Here is a 19,867-nt window from a genome sequence, read left to right on the forward strand (position 1 = left end):
TCCTCATTTGCTCAAGAGCAGTTAGAATTTTACAAATTGAATGTCTGAACATCAATTTACCTGAAGCTAAACTCTAAATTCTAAATTGCCCAAATAAATGGCATTTGGCATTGCAGCCAAACTATGATGCTGTCAGATAGTGATTGTGAACACATATTAGGCCAATATTTGATTATATCAAATTCCGCAGTATTTCCCACCATAGGCAATATTTTTCATTATATCAAAAAAAAAAAAAAAATTAAACATCAACTCAGGCTTTACACCCTTTGTTCATCACAGTGAAGTAGGGTCACCTGAGGCACAACACAAACAGAGAGCTCATCTGAGGCTAAATGAAAAAGTTCACTGTGGACAAAACCGTGCACCTGAACTTTCCGTGTTTCATTCCCTCAGAAGGCAACAGTCTCTGCTATGAGTGATTTGATTCTTAATTATGTCAGCTATGTTCAAATGAAATCGCCCTCCAAATATCCAGAGTCGAGCCGTGTTACGACACCAGTGGCTCTGACACCAGTGACTAACCTGACGCCTCGTCTTCCCTCTTGTAGGAACTCTGTCGGCAGCGCATGGCGGTCAAACCTCCTGCTGAGCGTCCGGAGCCCATCTCCTCCAGGATCAACAGCGTGTCGTCTCAGTTCAGCGATGGCGGTCAGGCCGTCAGTCCCTCGGCGCGGAGCAGCATCTCCTCCTGGAGCGAGGAACCCGCCCACTCCAACATGGACATCTCCACTGGTCACATGATACTGGTGAGTTCCTGATCCAGTCTCTTTGTTGCGTTCATCACACCGTACAGTGTTAGCGAGAGTCTTACGCCTGCACACTGAAGCAAATATTATATAATAATAGTCAGTGATCTTCAAGGACATCATTGGAAATGGGCATGAATTTGTGTCGGTGACATTAAAACTAACTGATGGATTTGAAGGAGACAGTTAAAGATTTGAAGGCGGATCGAGGACTGTCTTTCCATTTTGGACCAAATCGTTTGATAACTAATGGTTTTAAATGACTCCATGTCCTTTTCGATGAATCAATGGAGCATTAATGTGTAAATCTCCACCCACCTTTCACATTACACAGTTACACTGAGTTGTTGAAAGGGGTTGACTAAAATTTTGACCCTGAGTTTTATGAAATAAAAGTCCATTTTGAAGAAAGGGTTTCGCTGCTGAAATAAACAGTTAACTCAGTTCATCCCAGCCTGGTCCCAGACCTCTGAATCACTTCCCACATCTCCAGTTCTTCAGTTATTCAAATACATCTTGTGAGGTGCTCATTAATGGCTGTTAGCCCTGCTGAAAGCCGTGTAGGCAGGATTAAGAAGAAGAATTGCTACGTCCATGAAAAATTGCAACAAAAAAAATTCAACAAAAAAACTGTGATTAGCGTGGATTAGATGGGCGCAGCGAATCTTAAATCGACATATTTCTTTGGCCGTCGTGAAAAAAAACTGGAACCAGGAACCGTTACCGCAGCTTCTGTGTTGGTTTAAAATTACATTGGTGGCATGAATATGTCGCTGAACTAAATACCACCCATCCCAAATAGAATTCGGCTTTACATGAACATGACGACTGGCTGAATGATCAAGTGAAATGTAATGGCAGTCCAGTCCCTCAATAACAGCATATTCCAGAGTGAGCTTTATCTGAGTTCCAATGGTCGTTTTACAAGAGAAGTTAAACCTGTTTTTAAACGGTGGATCTGCGCTATTGCAAGAAAAATCACCACTCACTGTATTATTCCTGGCCTCACATTTCTACAGTATGTTTTACCTTTGTTGTCGGTTGCCTGTCTCTCCAAACTGCCACCACAGATTTCCCGTATCACCTGATTCTCTCACCCCTCAAACCATTTATCTCTTTATAAACCACTGGAACTATTTCAACTCCATCTCTCACGTCTCTTCTGCATTTCTGCATATACCACTCCTTTCCCTCATACACACACACACACACACACACACATACACTTCTGTTTTCCCTCTCATCTCACTGTCTCTCTCATCTTTCTCCCTGTGTCTTTTTTTGTTTTTTTTTTTGTTTCTGTACATCTCATTACACCCACAGTTTCTAGGCTTCTTACCCTCTTCTATCCTGCAGATGAAAATCTCTATTGAACCTCGGTCGCATTTCGTCGAGCGCTATCGTAATTGCAATATATAGCTATTCACTTCAACCGCCCACCACCCTCAGCGCCACCACCTCCTCATCCCCGCTCCCCCATCTCCAACTCCCGCCTCTCTCTCTCTCGCTCTGTCTCTCTCTCTCTCTCCCCCTCTCTCTATGCATTATGAAGCTGGCGGCGAGATGTGACAGAGCGGCCTTTTTGATGTGTTCAATAGGCACAAAGATACTAATTACCCCTGAGATTTGCACCAGAGTTGTGTTCAGGAGAAACATCTCCCTGTGCAGCCCTGTGCCACTGCAGAGAGCCGCTCTGTTGTTTTACACGAACGCGCAATCCTGCTAAAATGTCTCTTTGGCAAACCACAACACGACATGATGCATGCCTTTGATACGCCAAGGTCACTCAAATATGTTTGAATTTTTTAGACAGCGAGGTCTGAACTTTCTCAGGTACGTCGGCTTTGTCTTCGCCAGATGAAGCCGTCTCAGCAGAGGCGGCGTCACTCGAGAGATAAGAGGAGTGAAATTAAGTTTTGCTCATGTTTAGTTAAGTATTCAGTTGGTGTGTGGGCCTCAGTCTGCTCAGGGTGATTGCTGAATTTGTTATAATATAGAGACTAATATGTAAATGATGTGAGGGATGGAGAGAGACCAAGTGAATCTGATGTGGCCGCGATGATTAATACATTTTGTGTAGGTGATGGAGATGAACATCCACTTGAAGGATGATACTCCACTTGAATCCTCTCCACAGAAACTTCAGAGTTCTAAAAGATATTTTCCATCAATATTTCAGAGATACAGTAAAGTGCATTGAACCAAGAGACCTTCATCACCAGGAAACAAATAAAGAGTCAGTCATTCAAACGTTCAAATGCTTAAATCGATGTGCAGATAATGATTTTCCCCTCTCAGAAGCAATGTCAGAAGTATTGTGACGTAGTTACAACATTGCAAATCCTTGTTGGATGGGTTTCATTCTTTTAATTCAACCTTATCACCAGACAAGAAAATATACATTGAATAATTCTGAAAAAACCCTGATTACATTCATGAGATTTTTTTTCTTACTTTAATGTCTGTGCATCTGCACTATGGTTACGGCTAGAGAAAAATCATGGTTATGAAATATACATTATGAATAAGGTACAGTTGGGGTCAGGCAACTAAAACATGTGGCTAAGTTTGGGGAAAGGTTTTAGTTTCGGTCTCTGACTGGATGTAGATTTGGATCTCGCCACAGCTGGATTTAGGAATCATCCAATATTAATTTATCTGATTTCTTTTAATGTCATTTATTTCACACAAATCAGAGTAAATTTACAAGTAAAAGCAGAAACATGAAAATAGCAATGGGTGAAAATGAAACACCCCGATAAGCTTCAGAAGCTTGTGAATAGGGGACCATGTCACTGCAATTACAAAAACAATTTAAACCTCAAAACACCAGAAAAACTAAATGGTCCAAAAGCGTCTTTCCCATCAGGTCAAACATTAATTCAGTAGGTAAGTATTTTAACCAGTACCACAACCTCTTTCTAACCTTAAACAGACAGGAACAAATTAAAGGAATATCTTGAATAATTAAGTGAAAAACTTGACAGTAAATGCAGATAGCTCTATACAGGGCATGAGGGGTCACTGAATGGCTTGATTGTGAATCATATGTTATGGCCTTTACAGTCACCAGATCTCAACTCAATTTGACATCTGTGAGAGATTTTGGACCAACACCCCCGCCATCATAAAAACAACAAATGAAGAACTATCTTATGGAGGAATAGTCTTCATCCCTCCAGCAGAGTTCAGAGACTTGGAGAATCAATGGCAAGGTGCATTAAAGCTGTTCTGGCTGCACATGGTGTTGCAATATCTTACTAAGACACTTCATGTCTGTTTCCCCTTTAATTTATCATCAGTTTTTTAGTTTTAGTTGCTTAAACTTACCAATTTACCACCTTCTAAGGTTACTTACCTTAACCACAGAAGTAGCACATCAGTCATATGAGTTATTTTGGAAAGCTTGGTGAACCTATTTGGTTGTTTTGGTGTGAGTACTTGTTGGACTAATCCAATTATATGGACTTGACTAGCTGTGTTTTATCCAGTGCCAGTGTTTTTCTAGATATATATAGATGTATATTGAGATTATGTAGATACATCTATATATACTGTAAGTATGTAGGCAGCTAGAATGAGTGAGAAGCTCTAGAGTCTAATTTTGGTCAATGTTTCATTTGGCACCAGTGATAATGAGGAATATGACAGAGAGAGACTGGAATCTGATTGTACTTGTAAACTTGATTTTTTTTTTTTTTTTTTTTTTAAGTATATTTTTTTGGGCTTTTATGCCTTTAATGGACAGCACAGTGGAGAGTGACAGGAAACAGGGAGGCAGAGAGAGGGGGAATGACATGCAGCGAAAGGCCGTCTGATGCGGGATTCGAACCGGGGCCAACTGCAGCGAGGACTGTAGCCTCTACACATGGGGCGCCTGCTTAAACCACTACGCTACACGACGCCCCGTAAACTTGATTTTTAATGAAATTACCTCAAATTTTCTATTATAAATGGCCAAATCATCATAGAACACAATTCCAACCATCATAGAAATTTGATTGGTAGCTAATCCAATATATTATACTGGTTTAGCTACCAAACAAATTAAAAATTAGCAAAATGCCTCTGTTACATCCACTCACTCAGAAATGAGTTTTATACAATCAGCAGGTGTAAGAAGTCAAATGTACTGTTACTGAGCCAATTTTTATCACAGTTTCTATTTAGCAGTTAGATCATAAACGTAAAATGCACCTTTAACACAAACACTCTCCTTTTAATTGCAACTATGTTGTTTAATACTGATGAAAACTGTCAAAATGGCCTCAGTTTATTAGGAGCCTCCTGTGCTGATGAGGAGTTAATGGTGTGTTTAACTCTGAGACCATGTTTCTGAAGCATCAAGGAAATAAAAAGGGGAATGAGCAGTGAGGTTTGTCAGTCACAGGATGCTCGTCATCACACGAAGCGATAATGTGTGATTGTCAGTTAATGGGAGTGGGCTGTGAACACTTTGCTTTACCACTCACTGCAGTTATATGACACAGAGAACAGGGGCGAGACCCGTCAGTGTGTTTCAGGACCCTGGACAGCTCCAAACACTCACAGCGAGGCAAACTGCAGCTGTGATTGGCTCAGACTATCTCCAGTCTCCCTCAACAGAAACATAAGACAGCAGAGGGAAAGTCTCATAAAGCCGCCATCGTCTGGAAAACCATGTATCTCTAAAATGTCAACTTCTCCATAAAAAAAAAAAAAAAGAAAAAAAGAAAAAGGACAACCATGTAGTTTCCACTGGGGTTTGAAACCTTTCAGAAGCCCAAAGGTCAGATTGTTTTCTCAGCTTGTGGAGGACAATGTAAACCTTCTGCTGAAGTTAAAAGATGAAGAGAACTAAAATTGGAATAACAAGGTTTTCACATAACAGTGACAATCTGGGAAATCGCTATTTTATGTCTCTCACTGCCCACAAACCGCCCACATGCCTCTCTTTAGTGAAGGTTTTATAGCTTTGCCACCACTGTCTTCTTTTCATCCATCCCACATATTTCATTCATTAACTATCCTATCCTGCGTCTTGTTGCTAATTTGATCTTTTCTTTGTCATTTTCTTGTTATTCTTTCATCATCCTACATTTTTTTCATACTGCTTTCTTTCACTTTACTTTCTTTCCCAAGTTTTCTACAGTATTCTGTTCACTTTTCTTTCCTTCTTTGCTACTTCCTTTCTTTCTTTCTTGCATAATTTTTCTTCCTTTACCTTTTGTACAATACCTATCCACCTGATTTCTTCTTTCAATCTTTCATATGTCTTTGCATCGTTCTTTCTTCCACTAGTTTTTTTTCTTTCCCTATTTTTTTCTTAGAATTTGTCTTTTTTCCTTCTCTCCCTCCATTCTGTTGCAGTCAGGTCTGTCAGTTTCACACTTACAAGAGAACTCATTTCAGATTAACATCATGACGTTAACTAGATACTGAGCTGAGCTGATTGGGACCCAGTCGACACATTTTAGGGAAGATTTCTTTTTTTTTCACAGTGGCGTCACAGCAAGAGACCAAATCCATCGCAAAGCGAGATCAGTGCAGCATCCTCACGGAAAAAGTAAATATTTCATCCCTGCCACGCACTCGAGTGAGGCAACTGTTGAGTGATTAATAAAAATCACGGCCGTCAGAGAAAGGAATAACATGATTTCTGATGAGCTGCGGTGCCCCACCTCTCTCCTCCTCACCATCCAACCCTTCCACCTCCCCAAAAAATTAATTGCCTTTCGTAAAAAACCCGGGCAAATTCCATGTCATCATCCACCCACTGATTTTAATTTGAGGAGAAGCAGCTTTAACCATCTTATCTAAGTTAATGTATTACTTAGTCCCATGTGACAGGGACCGAACACCCCCGCAACACCACCATCTCCTCCCCCCACATCCTCTCTGCTTGTGTCTTAAGAGGATTAGTCGACTCTATATATAAAGCACATTATCTAGTCTTTTGTTGTTGGCCAAGTAAGTGTTATAGATTATACTGCAGCAGGAGCCTCCATCGCGATTAACCATGCTGGGAGTGTGTGTTGTGGTTGTGGTTTTTCCGTAGCTCACCAGCACGCCAGCTGGGATGTGATCTGTGGAGTTGATAGGTCACAGGGCAACGGCTGGAGGAAGAGTGGGCTTCAGGAAATGGATGTTAAATCAATCTAATGCGGTCAGTTGAGTAGGAGGAAGCATTTCAGGAGCGGAGAAGTTAGACTCGTGTATCAGGATGATGTCAGTGTTTAACTGAAAATAAGACAGCAGCCTCTGATGTGAAGGATGGAGCAGATTGATGATGATGATTGCTTTAGAGTTAAGAAACGAGAAGTCTGATGCAGTGCAACTGATAATGCTGCAATAGTGTGATCAAATAAAAATGTGCACAAATGTGTTTTCACAAGAAACAAATTCTTCAGGAAGGACAAATAATCTGAGACTTAAAAATGTATCGCATGTTCATTTATAAAATATCAAGATAGAAAGTTAGAAGCTCAGATCCAACTTACTCCAGATATCATTACTTTCAGTTTTTAAGTGTCTCTAAAAGATGTGTAAATGACAAAAGACAGTTGGAAACTTCACCCTTTATGATGTTTTCACTTAAATGAAACTTCCCTTTTGTATGATACAGCAAGGATCGATCCTGTGTTCTCTTCAGTGTTGCGTGTTACATTTCTGTGCTTGTTTGGACAAAAAAAGAAAAGAACATAAAGAACTGTGCACAAGCAGTAACAGCCACTAAATATCTCAAAACACAGGACAGACATAGTTAGAGCAACTAACGCATTGACACAAAACATGTCTCCATCAGAGTTGGACTCTTGGTTACTTTCCACCTCTGGACACTCTTCCCTTCTCTTTCCCTGCTGAGTAACACTATCCTACATTGATTTTTTTTTCTTCACCCTTTTCCCCTCTTCTCCTCAGTCTGTATATCCAAAATGGCTGCTACATTACGTCACCTCCCATGCGGCCCGGCTTTCATGCTGTCGTTTCCTACAGGTGCTCAGATGGTGCGTCAGAGCCACAATGGCGGCTCGGGCAGTCTTATATTGCGTAGCAGTTTTTATTGAGCACCTTTGGCAGCTGTAAGCCCCCCCGCAATAAGGGGATTATTCAGTGTTTGGCCGACACATGGTGCTCTCAGCACCTCCTGATTGGATTGCAATAATCCCTTTACACAGCCACAAAACCCTATTACTCTGGCATTAGAGAGTGAGGGAGAGGGTAGGGGGTAGGGGGTAGGGGGTAGGGGGTGGGGGCATCTAATGTAGGACTGTGTGTGTGTGTGTGTGTGTGTGTGTGTGTGTGTGTGCGTGTGTGTCTGTGTGTGTGTGTGCTGTAAGACTGAATTCATTTCTATGTCTTCCGGTTTTTTTATTCCATGTTTTGTGTTGCTGTGTCTGCGTGACTTTTGTGTGTGTCTTTGTAGTGTGTAGATGTGAGTGTGTGTGGGTGGACTGTTTTTGTGACCTTATAAAAACATGTGCTTTAGATGTATGTGCATATACTTATGTATGTTGTGTGTGTATGTGTGTGTGTGTGTGTGTGTGTGTGTGTGTGTGTGTGTGTGTGTGTGTGTGTGTGTGTGTCTTTTGAAGGAGTTGGACCTCCTGCTGTTGATAAGCGGCTGTGTGCAGGTGGAGAGTCACAGCTCGCGGCTTTGTGTTACATCATTGCTGCTTTTAGTAGCTCTGAAGCAAATGCAATAGAGAGCTGATACTTTAACAAGGAATGGCTTGTGTTACACTGTGTGTGTGTGCATGTGTGCGTGTGTGCATTCGTGCGTGCATGTGTGGGGTCTGATATGCATGTGTGTTTTCAGCTATACAAAATGCAGCTTAGAAGAGGTGAAGCCTGCTGCTCTGCTCTCAGCCTGTTAAAGACTAAGAAATAACAAGTCTGACCAGCTGCATGTCGACTCTTGTTGAGTGCACATGCTCATGTATGATAAAATCTCATATATGCATTTGATCAGGACACTTTCCCATTATCTTCGAGCTGCGCTGCCTTCCATTTTTAACAAACTCCTCTCATTTTAGCAGAAAGCCATTAGGCCTTTTTTGGAAGCTAACTCTGATTAAGATCAGCCTCATTTGTAACTGCCACCATAAATCATCGGCAGAGCCATTTAAAGAACCACACCATCTCATTTCACTCCCTCATCCATTACAAACCATCGCGCTTCCATATTTTGTGTGCAAGGGCTGCTGATTTCCAGGGCTGCTAAGAAAAACAAAAGCTACAGTGTGTAGCATCGGATTATAGCTAACCTTTTAGCCTCAGTGCTAACAACACACATGGTTAAAGCTAAGCTCATTTGCTGGCAGTTGATCAAACTCACATTGCCTTCCTTTATTATGGATACTGTACAGTAGGTAACAGGCTGAAACTGGTCGTCGTATAAACAGAGAGTAGATTAGACTGTTACTCAATCTGATTAAGATGCAACTAATATAGCATTTTGCGGCTATGCAAAGTACCTGGAACTCTAAGCACTGCAGACCACATCCCCCAAAACCTTTGGAAAGTACTACCCCAGACCAGGTACTTTTTTGGGGATCGATCAATTATCCCGGAACTAAATTTAGAAATTTACAAAATAAAGTTCCTGCGGTGGAAATGCAGCTCATGTAGCAACTCATCCCCACACCAGCATTTATTAGCATTTCTGAAGTATTTTTTACTTTTTGTTTTAACGTATGTACGAATGAAACCGTCAGGTCTGTTATAAGTGGAGAAGCAGAGGTTTCCTCCCTCTGCTTCTCCACTTATAACAGACCTGACGGTTTCATTCTGCTCAGTTCCAGAGGTTTGTTCAGATTACTGTGTAATATCTTTGCCGGCTTCAGTGTCTGTGATGACATATTGTAAACTGAGGTGTCCTGATGCAGTAGACTCCATCCATCTGCTGATTTAAGCAGGTTAAAACAGTGTTATCTTTGTTTTCCTCTCCACCCCAGTGGAGCGACAGATGGGTGCGATTTGCCACTTAGGAAAACAGTAAGTACATTTAAAAGTTGATTGGCAATCACAGGAGAGAGCCCCACTATCTATATGGTGACTTCTCTTTGACTGACAAAATAACTGGTACCTGATCCTTCATCTGGTGCTCCACTGATGCAAACCAACAGCCTGCCAGATACTTTATTAAAGTTGTTTACTAAGTTAAAATCACAGACTAGTGATGGTTTGTGATTGACAAATCAATTGAAACCCTCTTCCTAAGAGATACAGCCTGTCCATCAGGTGTTTCAGATAAAGACAAGCTTAACCAAAGGTTAATACAAATATAAGAACCCTGATAATGAACATATACCAATATAATGAAGTAATGAAACCTCCTCACCTCCTCTCTCTCTCCTCGTCTCCTTCAGTCCTACATGGAGGATCACTTGAAGAACAAGGACCGCCTGGAGAAGGAGTGGGAGGCGCTATGTGCCTATCAGGCAGAACCCAACGCCTGCACCATCGGCCTGAAGGATGGCAACGGAAAGAAGAACCGCTCCACTGCTGTAGTGGCATGTAAGTAATGACCTCCATCTATGATTCTATCAAACCTTTATGGTGGTGAGTGGGTGAGCCTTAGCATTTGGATAGTAATCATCAATACTTAATTAGTTACTATTTCAACATCTACTATTGCTACGTCCTCTGCCTGCTGTGTTAGACCTGAAGACGTGATCTTAGGGTCTAGAAATCATCACAAGACATGAGCATCTCCAGCTCCAAATCCAAATGAGTCTAGTCAACAGATTTCTGTTACTAGAGCCATCATCAGATTGTCTTTAGATTATAAGATAGATAACACCCCTATCTTCAAGACTCATCTCTTCTGAGAGCACCTCCTCTCCTAACACTTCCAACACCCTAACATGCCTCACCAGCCTCTACTACACACTTTTTTAATTTAGTTATCCGATAGGAAATTGCTAAAACACATGTTCTGCATTTCAATTGTTGCCCAAACATTAAGCTTTACATAAAGCTAACAAAACTCAATGTGGGCAATTGAAAACTGAGAAATGTGGTGTTCAGTGAACGGTGTTGTAACCTTTAATGAGGTTCCTCTTGAGACTGTAGCTATAAAGTTCACTATATAATCTACAGGAGCTTTTCCTTTATTTAACCTGTACTCTATGTCTTAATTTGCTGTTATTAACATGTTTAAAACAAAAGAGCACCACATTTAGCAGGATAACGGTCAGAGATATGTAAAGGAAAGATGGCATCATATTAAAGTGTTTCACCAAAAGTTACACCTCCAGTCCTTCAAACACAGTGGCATTACTCCCACCACCCCTCGACAACACTCCCCGTATACTCTGAGCCCAGCTTCTATTATCAGAAAGCAGGGGCAGATGCAGTGAGCAGAAGGGTTGTAAATTAGTTTTCTATTAAAGCTCTCCTGCACCGACCTCATCAATGATTAAAATTTCTAAGCTTCTGTGGAAATAGCCCATCTAAAAAAGTGCTGTCCCATTCTCTCCACCGGGCCAGGGCTTAATGAAATCCAGGTTGTCAGCAGGGAAAGCAGTTTGTCAGGAATAAATTGTGCTTCCTATTTGAAGCACCACTGGCTCCTCCAAAAAAGATTTTCAGGACTGTTTTGCCACTATTACTGCAGGCTTGAGAGGGCAGCTCGCAAGAGTGAAAAGTATAAACTAGGGTAAGTTTTACTCCCAAAAAATTTCAGTGCACCAGTGGTGATGGAGGGCAGATCTCCTCGGAGCTGAGAGACCAGATTTACCAGCAGCAGTGAACACAACAGCTGCACATTTTTCCAAAAGCATAACACTTTCAATGAAATCCTGTCAATTTGATTTAAGGCACAGTGTGTAACTTCTGCTGCTAGGGGTCTCTCAATCAAAACACTAGTGTAACAAAAGACGGCATTGGGCGATGCTGTGAAGTAGCATGGGATCATGGGAGTCTTCACCACCATTGCTGCAAGCTTCTCCCGGTTTGGATTCCTTCTGTGTCAGTGGTTTAGGAGATTTTTACTGGCAGGTGAATTATCCACAGAGGTGTTCTCCTCTCCAAAACAGACTCGGTGATTATAACCGTAAAGAGCACTGAATAAAGCAGCTTTACATTTCAAGTGTTCCACCGATGCTGTACAATGGACACAGGATGTCAGGGAAGGGAAGCTGAGACTGCAGCTAACCTTTGTTTCTCTGATAACTTATGAAGAAGACGTTCAGAAGGTTTTTATCGGCAGCTGAATTATCCTCAGAAGTGTCCTCCTCTCCATAACAAACGGACAGGGGGATTAAAACAGGTAGAAATACTCTGAATAAAACAGTTTCACTTTAAAAATGAGTGATACACTGATGCAGTTCAGCGGACGCAGGATGTGTAGGAGCGGCTGGGAGCTGAGCTGTCTAACATTAACGCAGCTTTTTTCTCTCATAACTTAAGATCTAGACGTCCGATGACATTCAGTTCTTCATCTGGTTAAAATATATATTTGAAAACAACCGAGGTGTTAAAACTTAAAACTCAAAACTGGATAAAAGTCAATTTTGAGCTTCTGGCAGACAACCACAATGCCGACAGATGCACATAGGGGACATGATGTAATTGACAGGCAACCAAATGACACGTACCATTACCATAATTAAAATCACATATTTCTCTGGTTTGAGAATTGATGGAAATATTTGGGATAATGTAAGAACACTACTCAACAAAATATATTCAACGTATTTCCAGTCATTTTTAGACATTTTACTGGGAAAAGTTACAAATTCTAACTTTAAAGCTTGGAAAGAGAAGAGTTTGTATAGATTGACCTAGCAGTGCGCACAGAGATTCAAAAGGTAACCTTTATGACTGTGAGGGGTTGTGTGAAGCTGTTGGAGGTGCCTTCCAGACAGTGAAAGGCAGGGATCACTTGATCAAATCTCTGAGGAAAATCAAAGAACATCAAAAAAAAGTTCCCCTGGTGGTTTTCAATCTCTGAATTGAAGCTAGTTCTATTCTGAGCTGAAAACACCTTGACGAACCGGGGAGAATAAACTCTTTAGGTCATAGAAACATTCTTACTTAGTTGCTTGTGGAAATGTGCATCAAGGCTACAGTGACAGTCCTGTATCCTTATTACAGTGCATTACAACATGGCAAGTGAGCACCTGCGTTCCTCAGACAAAATGTACTGAATTCCTCTGTTTGTGTTCCAGACGATCACTCCAGAATCACCTTGAAGGTGGAGAACAGCCAAGGCAACTCTGATTACATCAACGCCAGCCCGATTGTAAGTACCTCCTCTGTATTCTGACTCTGTGCTTTACAACCGCTACTATGCAGGGCTCCCACAGTCCCCACGGGGCGTCACAGGAACAAAGGCAGCCTACCGTTGTACAATATAAATTTCGATGCAACGCTTGCTTAGCTTCAGCAGCAGCAGCCCCACGCTGGTGTGCATGTTCTGCACCATGAATATTAATGGTTGTTACACAGAAAACACCCCAGGTGAGTGTTAGCTCGCTCTGGGAATGAGCGGGAGAGGACATGCGCATGGCTCTCGGCTCACTTCTCATTTGTGAAAAAAAAAAAAAAAAATAGATCTGTGGGGTCTTGGGAAATGATTGTTTTTGACCTTGGGTTATGCTAATGTGACACTAGTTTGTGTTTACCGTTACGATGCGCCCGACTTGCCGAGGCCCTTTTCTTTGGCTCGGTGCAGATTTAAGTAGCAAAACAGCCCAAAGGAAGGAGGAAGGGGGAAGAAAGAACCATGTGAATTCAGTGAGTGAATGTATCAATTTGGAAACCAGTGTTAGAATAGTAGGTTTACGTTTCCCTCGAGGCAGATACAGTGGTATTCCATTAAAAGCAACAGAAACGCTATGCATTTCAAATCTGGGCGTCACACCAAGAAGTGTGTGTGTGTGTGTGTGTGTGTGTGTGTGTGTGTGTGTGTGTGTGTGTGTGTGTGTGTGTGTGTGAAGGAGAGAAGGAATCAAAAGTATACAGAAACAAAAGAGCAACCTTGTCAAATGCCACAAATACACAAATGCAAAAACAGCTGCACACACACATATGCACAAAGAAACACACACATATTTAAAAACACACTTTAAGGCAAACACACACACATGGATGACACAGAACATACAGTGCAAACACCCACACAGACATGCAAAAGCACACACTCGAACATTTCACTTTCCCCGCCTCCACTCCCACTCTCAAACGTATTAAAGAATGAATGTATGTGGATGTACGACACACACACACACACACACACACACACACACACACACTGAGGTTATTTAAAGAACCTCCTCTGCTGACATTTTGATTTCCCCTCACCGCCCTCACCTTCCCCACTGTCACACTTGTTAGTTCTCCCAACCTCCATTCATTGACCTAAAGCCTGAATGTTATTGAGCTTTTTTTAGATTTTCCTGATAGTTATGCAAAGATAGATGTTTTTTGTCCAAAATAAAAAGGACTTAAGTGATAGAATATCAGTGAGAGCAGCTGTTCATGAAAGAATACAGCTCATACGCGAGTGTCCAGTACAACATGGCGGCAATCTGCTGAGTTCTGCAGATAGACTAGACCTTGGCAGTAACATGACTTTGACCCCTCCCTAGTTTATGCCACGGTTTTGGTCTGATGTTCACAGACCTTTTACTTTCACACTGTCTTTTTCAAAACTGGATTTTTTTTTTTCATGCACTGTAACAAACAACACAATGTCCTTTCCTTGCACTGCAGAGGATACACCACGTGACTGGTTGCAGTCTCCTGTGAGTTGCTGCAAGTCAGTTCTCTTCCTTAGACCTCAGTCAGGTGCTGCCAATATCCCAGTGGGTGGGTGATTTATAGTTTGCTGTCGACACAGATACAGTAAGGTTGAGCAAAGCAAGGATCACTTCGCTACTGTTTGACTGAGGCCTTGAAGGCAGTACAGCTGGGTAAGAAAAAATTAAAATGAATCACTGGATGATTTATGTTAATCAACCAGATGTTGTTTTCGGTTCTAGCTCAAGTAAGGGTAACATGGATTTGTTAAATTACAGAATTAAAACCTTGCAAAGCCGCACTAGATGTTACTTGCTCGGTTTCCCCATTAAGTATTTATCTGGAAAGCACCCACTGAGATTAAACCGGGACCAGCAGCTGGAGTCTGGACCAACCAGCCAGCTGTGGATGGTGTTTTATGTGTTTATTGTGTTGCGTGAGGTATTAGCCTCAACCCCCAAGTTGTCCAAGGATTGTTCATAGCCGGAACCTGGCAGAAGTTGAAGTCCTCAAAGACTCCGCACTGCGATTTTAGTAAAGACAGTAAATAACAAGCACGGCTGCATTTTGAATTTGAAGTGGATGAAACAAAGCTAGAGCTAAAATGAGGCTTGGTATTGGGATGTGAAAAAGTAAAGTGGAAAAGTCAAATAAGTAAAATGAATAAATGAATATATTAAAAAGAGACCGTCACTGTGAGCACAAAATGAAAAGACACATCTGAAAACTTGTACAAGTTGTTTTATTTCCTAATATACAGCTAATTCATGTAGCTGCCAGCTAGCAGTTTTACCAGTGCCAGTCTGTCAGCAGTCAAACACACACACACACACACACACACACACAAAATCACCACACAGACATGCATACACGCCGTCACCTTCACCCCCGCTGAGGTGTCAGACTGTAGTAACAGTTGGCTCCATCATGAAACTTCATCAGACACACACACACGCACACACACACACACACAGACACACACACACACACACACACAGTTTGAGTCCCTCCTTCTTTCCAAAGAAAAGACAAAAAAACAATAACAGTGATAATTACACTTGTCACATCCTTCAATTTTTGTTCCTCATTAAGAAGGAGTGTGTGTGAGACGGAAAAAGATACACACACACACACACACGCACACACACATTTGCGGTGTCATTAGAGTTAAATTCTGATACTTTGAGATGTCAGGAAGCGTTGTGTGTCAGCAGAGACTAAAAAGGAGACAAATGAGATAAAAAGAGATGTCAAGTGTGCAGAGTCCTCCTAGTCCTTCTGTTTGTCTTTTATTCTTTCCATGGTCTCTCGTCTCTCCTCCTTCATCTGTCATCAGCTTTTTACTCTACCATCCTTCTGACCTTGTATTTTCTCACTCTCTTTCTTGTCGTTCCTGATTTCTATTCAATTTCTTTCTCCTTCTCTGTCCCTCATGGTTTTTTCTTTCTGTTCTCTTCTGACGAACCTAAAAACTGATATTTCAGCACTGTACAACCTTGTTAAAAAAGAAAGAAAGAAATAAATCCTTGGTAGGATGAAAAAAAAACACTGAAAAGCCTGGATTTCATTTACTATATCCACTACATGGCCACAAAAACATGGACACTTGTACTTTACACCCACGTGAGTGGCTGCAGGGATTTACTCCCATTCAGCCTCAACGCTGATGTTGGGTGATGAGGTCTGGATCACTGCTGGAAGTCCAGTTCATCCTAAAGCTGTTGGATTGGGTTGGGATCAGTACTGAAAGCCATTAAAAAAGGCCCCAGGCCAAAGGAAACATACTGTATGTAGACAGGGGTGTCCACATACTTTTGGCTATACTGAAGTGTTTGTAGGTGCAGCCTTCTCTCACCTCACCTCCAGAAGTCTTTAAAAGCACACTTCTGCCTCCAGCTATTTTTTTCCCCCCATGATGCAGTTCCAGCTGTGGATGTTTTAATAAGGCACCATGTCACCTTTTCTCTCTCTTAGTTCCTACATGTTAAGTTCATTAGAGGTGCATTATTGTTTGGCATTCATAAAAGGAACACAGGACCATTAAAGACAATTTTGCTTGCAGAAAAGCTCCAGAAATTATCTGTCTTCCCTCTGTAATTGCTTCCAGCTAAATTGGTCTTGCCAATTATCACATTTACCGTACAATTTGCATGGTAATAGGCGGGGGCGTCACTCACTTCCTCGCAAATTCACCTCACGTTTGTGTCCCGTCTTTTGCTCTCGACGCCTTCGCCATCCTTCTGTAATTTCCATTAAGTTAAGGAGGAAGTCTAATTTACTGAAAACTCTCACCTCCCTCCCAGAGAAGATTCCAGCTGTGAATACAAGCACCGCAAAACATGGTTTAAATTATTAACTTATAGAGAAGATACTAAATCAGCAGAAAGGGCTGGTGGAGAGACGTCCTCCTGTCTGTGAGGCAGCTCAGATGTGACAAAATATATGTGTTTATCTCCAGTCTCAAGCAAGATATCCTCTCTGTCTCTACTCACTGAAAATTGATTAAATGTAAATAGATTTTTTTTTACATGGAGAACGAAACAGAGGGGGAATAGTTTGAGCTCATGTAGGAGGATGTAGCGGTTTTGTAAACTGACTTGGAAGAATGTGGTGAGGTGGTACAGACATGTTTGTTGGATACTGTACATCATGGTGCTGCGAGCTTTATAACAGGCCTCACCACTGGACCACTGTAGGCTGAGGTGACCACTCATTGGAAGACTTTCCGTTAGGAGGTTATCATTGGTTTGTTGATCCTCACGCTTAAGTTTTTCACAAACTCACACAGAAAAAAGAGCACATTCTTTAAAATGTTGCCTTCCTTCTGATAACTTTCCCAAAGTTGAATTCATTTAAAATTTGACATTGTTACGGCAACAGTATGTTGTTGTTCTCACCTTATATTCAAGTGACGTCTTTGATCCTGTAGAGCAGAGGTCACCAAGGCAAGGCAACTTTATTTGTATAGCACATTATCCTACACAAAAGTCATTCAGTGGCTTCACAGAAATAAAAGAAACACTTGAAAAATGAGTAAAAAACAGGATACGAACACAGAAGGTGGACCGCAGTTCAGATATGGACCCAGACACAGTCCTAGCCGAACCTGGACCTATAACCTATAAATTACTGAGAATAATTAAATGTTGAAGCCGTGTTTGTATTTTAACCAGCACAGCTTTTCTAGCCCTTACGGCACTGGTCACATGACACTGTTCAGCCAATCATTGTGACTCGAGTCAATGAGTGAGATGCACACACACACATTGGAGAGAAGAGACGAGAGACAATACTTATAATAATAGAAATAAGAGGGAAAAGTGGGATATGAGACGGACAGAAAGGAATGAACGGATGTGTTAAAGCTGTACAATTGTTAATATGTGTTGAGATTTCTGAAAAGTAAATGAGAAAATAACAAGAAAGAACAAGAACATATAATTATTGTGTGTGTGTGTGTGTGTGTGTGTGTGTGTGTGTGTGTGTGTGTGTGTGTGTGTGTGTGTGTGTGTGTCTGTGTGTGTGTGTGTGTCTGTGTGTCTGTGTGTCTGTGTGTGTGTGTGTGTGTGTCCCGGACCAACACCAACATCCTGGTCCTCTGCTTGAGGAGTAAACACCGCTGCTGTATAATGATTTAACTGCATGTCAGTTAGAAGTCGTAACTTACTGTTACCTATCTTGGTTTTGTTGTGTGTTGCATTTTCTATTATGCTGTTAATTATTTGCAAACTGTGCTGCCAGGACATGAATCGTGTAAGAAGGAGATTACATCATCTCTCCTCCCTCTGCTCCTCAGATGGATCACGATCCCAGGAACCCAGCCTACATTGCCACTCAAGGCCCTCTGCCCTCTACAGTGGCTGACTTCTGGCAGGTAAAAACACACACACACACACACACAAAACAAAATCAATACATTCTCGTCTTTAAAACAAGAGTTAGCCGATTTGTATTAGTGCAGTGACCCACACAGGAGACCAGCCTGTTCTGTGGCTGTCGCTGTTAATCTCTCTTTCACCATCATGCTCACTTCCCACCGCAACTGCACACACACACACACACACACACACACACACATTGTTAATGCAGGAGACAGCAAACACTGTTCCGACTGTCCCAAATATTAGATTGGATTTGAATCCGAGACCAGGAGATCGATACGTTATTCTTGCCGGTCTTGGTGTATATCTGTGTGTGTGTGTGTGTGTGTGTGTGTGTGTGTGTGTGTGTATGTGTGTGTGTGTGTGTGTCGAGCAGAGCAGTGTGTGTGTGTGTGTGTGTGTTGGGTGTGTAGGAAGGAAAGGTCCCCTTGTGAAACAGCTCCTTGTCCCTGCTGCATTCCTGCTAGTGCAGGATGAAAAGAGAGAAAGCGCCTGCTCTTCTCCTCCTGTTACTGCTACTCAACCTGAGTGAAGTATCAAAGACAGCTCATTTAAAATCTGCCAACAGTTTCTCATAAATTATCTTATTTTACGTCCTTTCCAGTGTTGCCACAGAATCCAAACTTCTTCTTTGAACTGATGGAAGTCATATTACTCACATACCCTTACCCTACCACCTACCCCACACCTCAGCCATATCCCAGACCAGTCTGCCCACTGAACAGAGACCAGACTCATATCCTCCATTAACCTCCCCCAGTGAGACAGCGAACAAGCCGACCCTCAGATGTCATGTCAATAGATCGGTAATTGTAATGTAATTACTGAATTTCAAATTGTAATCCCTTACACTTGTTACTGACAAAAAGTAATCACATTACTGTAACACATTTTTAAATAATGCATTGATTAGAGTCCTTATAATTAAAGGTTAAATGAAATGAAATTTAAGTTGTAAGTAAGATGTAAGTTTCAAAACGTCCATGATGAGCAGGAGCTGATATAAAACCAAACGGAACTTTTAGCGGAAGTAAAACTTACTGCTCATGTGATTACAAATACACAAGTTGCTGTGGTGATGAATGAAGCTGAAATTGGTTTTGGTAATGTGATTGTGAAGAATGGGTGGAGGTGGTGGTGGTGGAGCAGTGGACTGGTGGTCTCCTCTGGAGGAAGAGAAAATGAACTTTAACCCCATTAAACCACCACTCCCCTCCCCCTTTTCCTCCTCCTCCTTTCACCGCTAATCCCTCTCCATCTGTGGATATTTCTCCTCCTTTAGGAAAGAGAAAGGGTGGATGTGTGGTTCTGTGTGTTGATGGTGTGTAACTTGTGGACAGTTTATTTCCCGATGAACCGTCTTCATCCTGCTCAGACTTTTCTTTCCCCCCTCTCCTTCTCTTCCTCCTCCCTCCGCTCTTGTTCTCCTCCCCCGTTTTTCTCCTCAATCTCAGGTTCATGATTTTTTTAATTATTTCTTGCCATAACAGTGATGAGTACATCCTCATG

At 41.7% G+C, this 19,867-nt stretch overlaps 1 protein-coding gene across 1 annotated transcript in view; it reads left to right on the forward strand.

Moving 5' to 3' along the window:
* LOC130179228 (receptor-type tyrosine-protein phosphatase N2-like) overlaps positions 1 to 19,867 on the forward strand; it is a 231,040-nt gene that overhangs the window by 183,409 nt on the left and 27,764 nt on the right. The window contains exons 14-17 of the mRNA XM_056392074.1: positions 552 to 749; positions 10,100 to 10,247; positions 12,905 to 12,978; positions 18,274 to 18,351. Coding sequence (XP_056248049.1) covers positions 552 to 749; positions 10,100 to 10,247; positions 12,905 to 12,978; positions 18,274 to 18,351 — 498 coding nt within the window. The remainder of the gene's footprint in view (positions 1 to 551; positions 750 to 10,099; positions 10,248 to 12,904; positions 12,979 to 18,273; positions 18,352 to 19,867) is intronic.

This window comes from Seriola aureovittata, chromosome 12 (assembly GCF_021018895.1).
Source record: "Seriola aureovittata isolate HTS-2021-v1 ecotype China chromosome 12, ASM2101889v1, whole genome shotgun sequence".
Lineage (NCBI taxonomy): Eukaryota > Metazoa > Chordata > Actinopteri > Carangiformes > Carangidae > Seriola > Seriola aureovittata.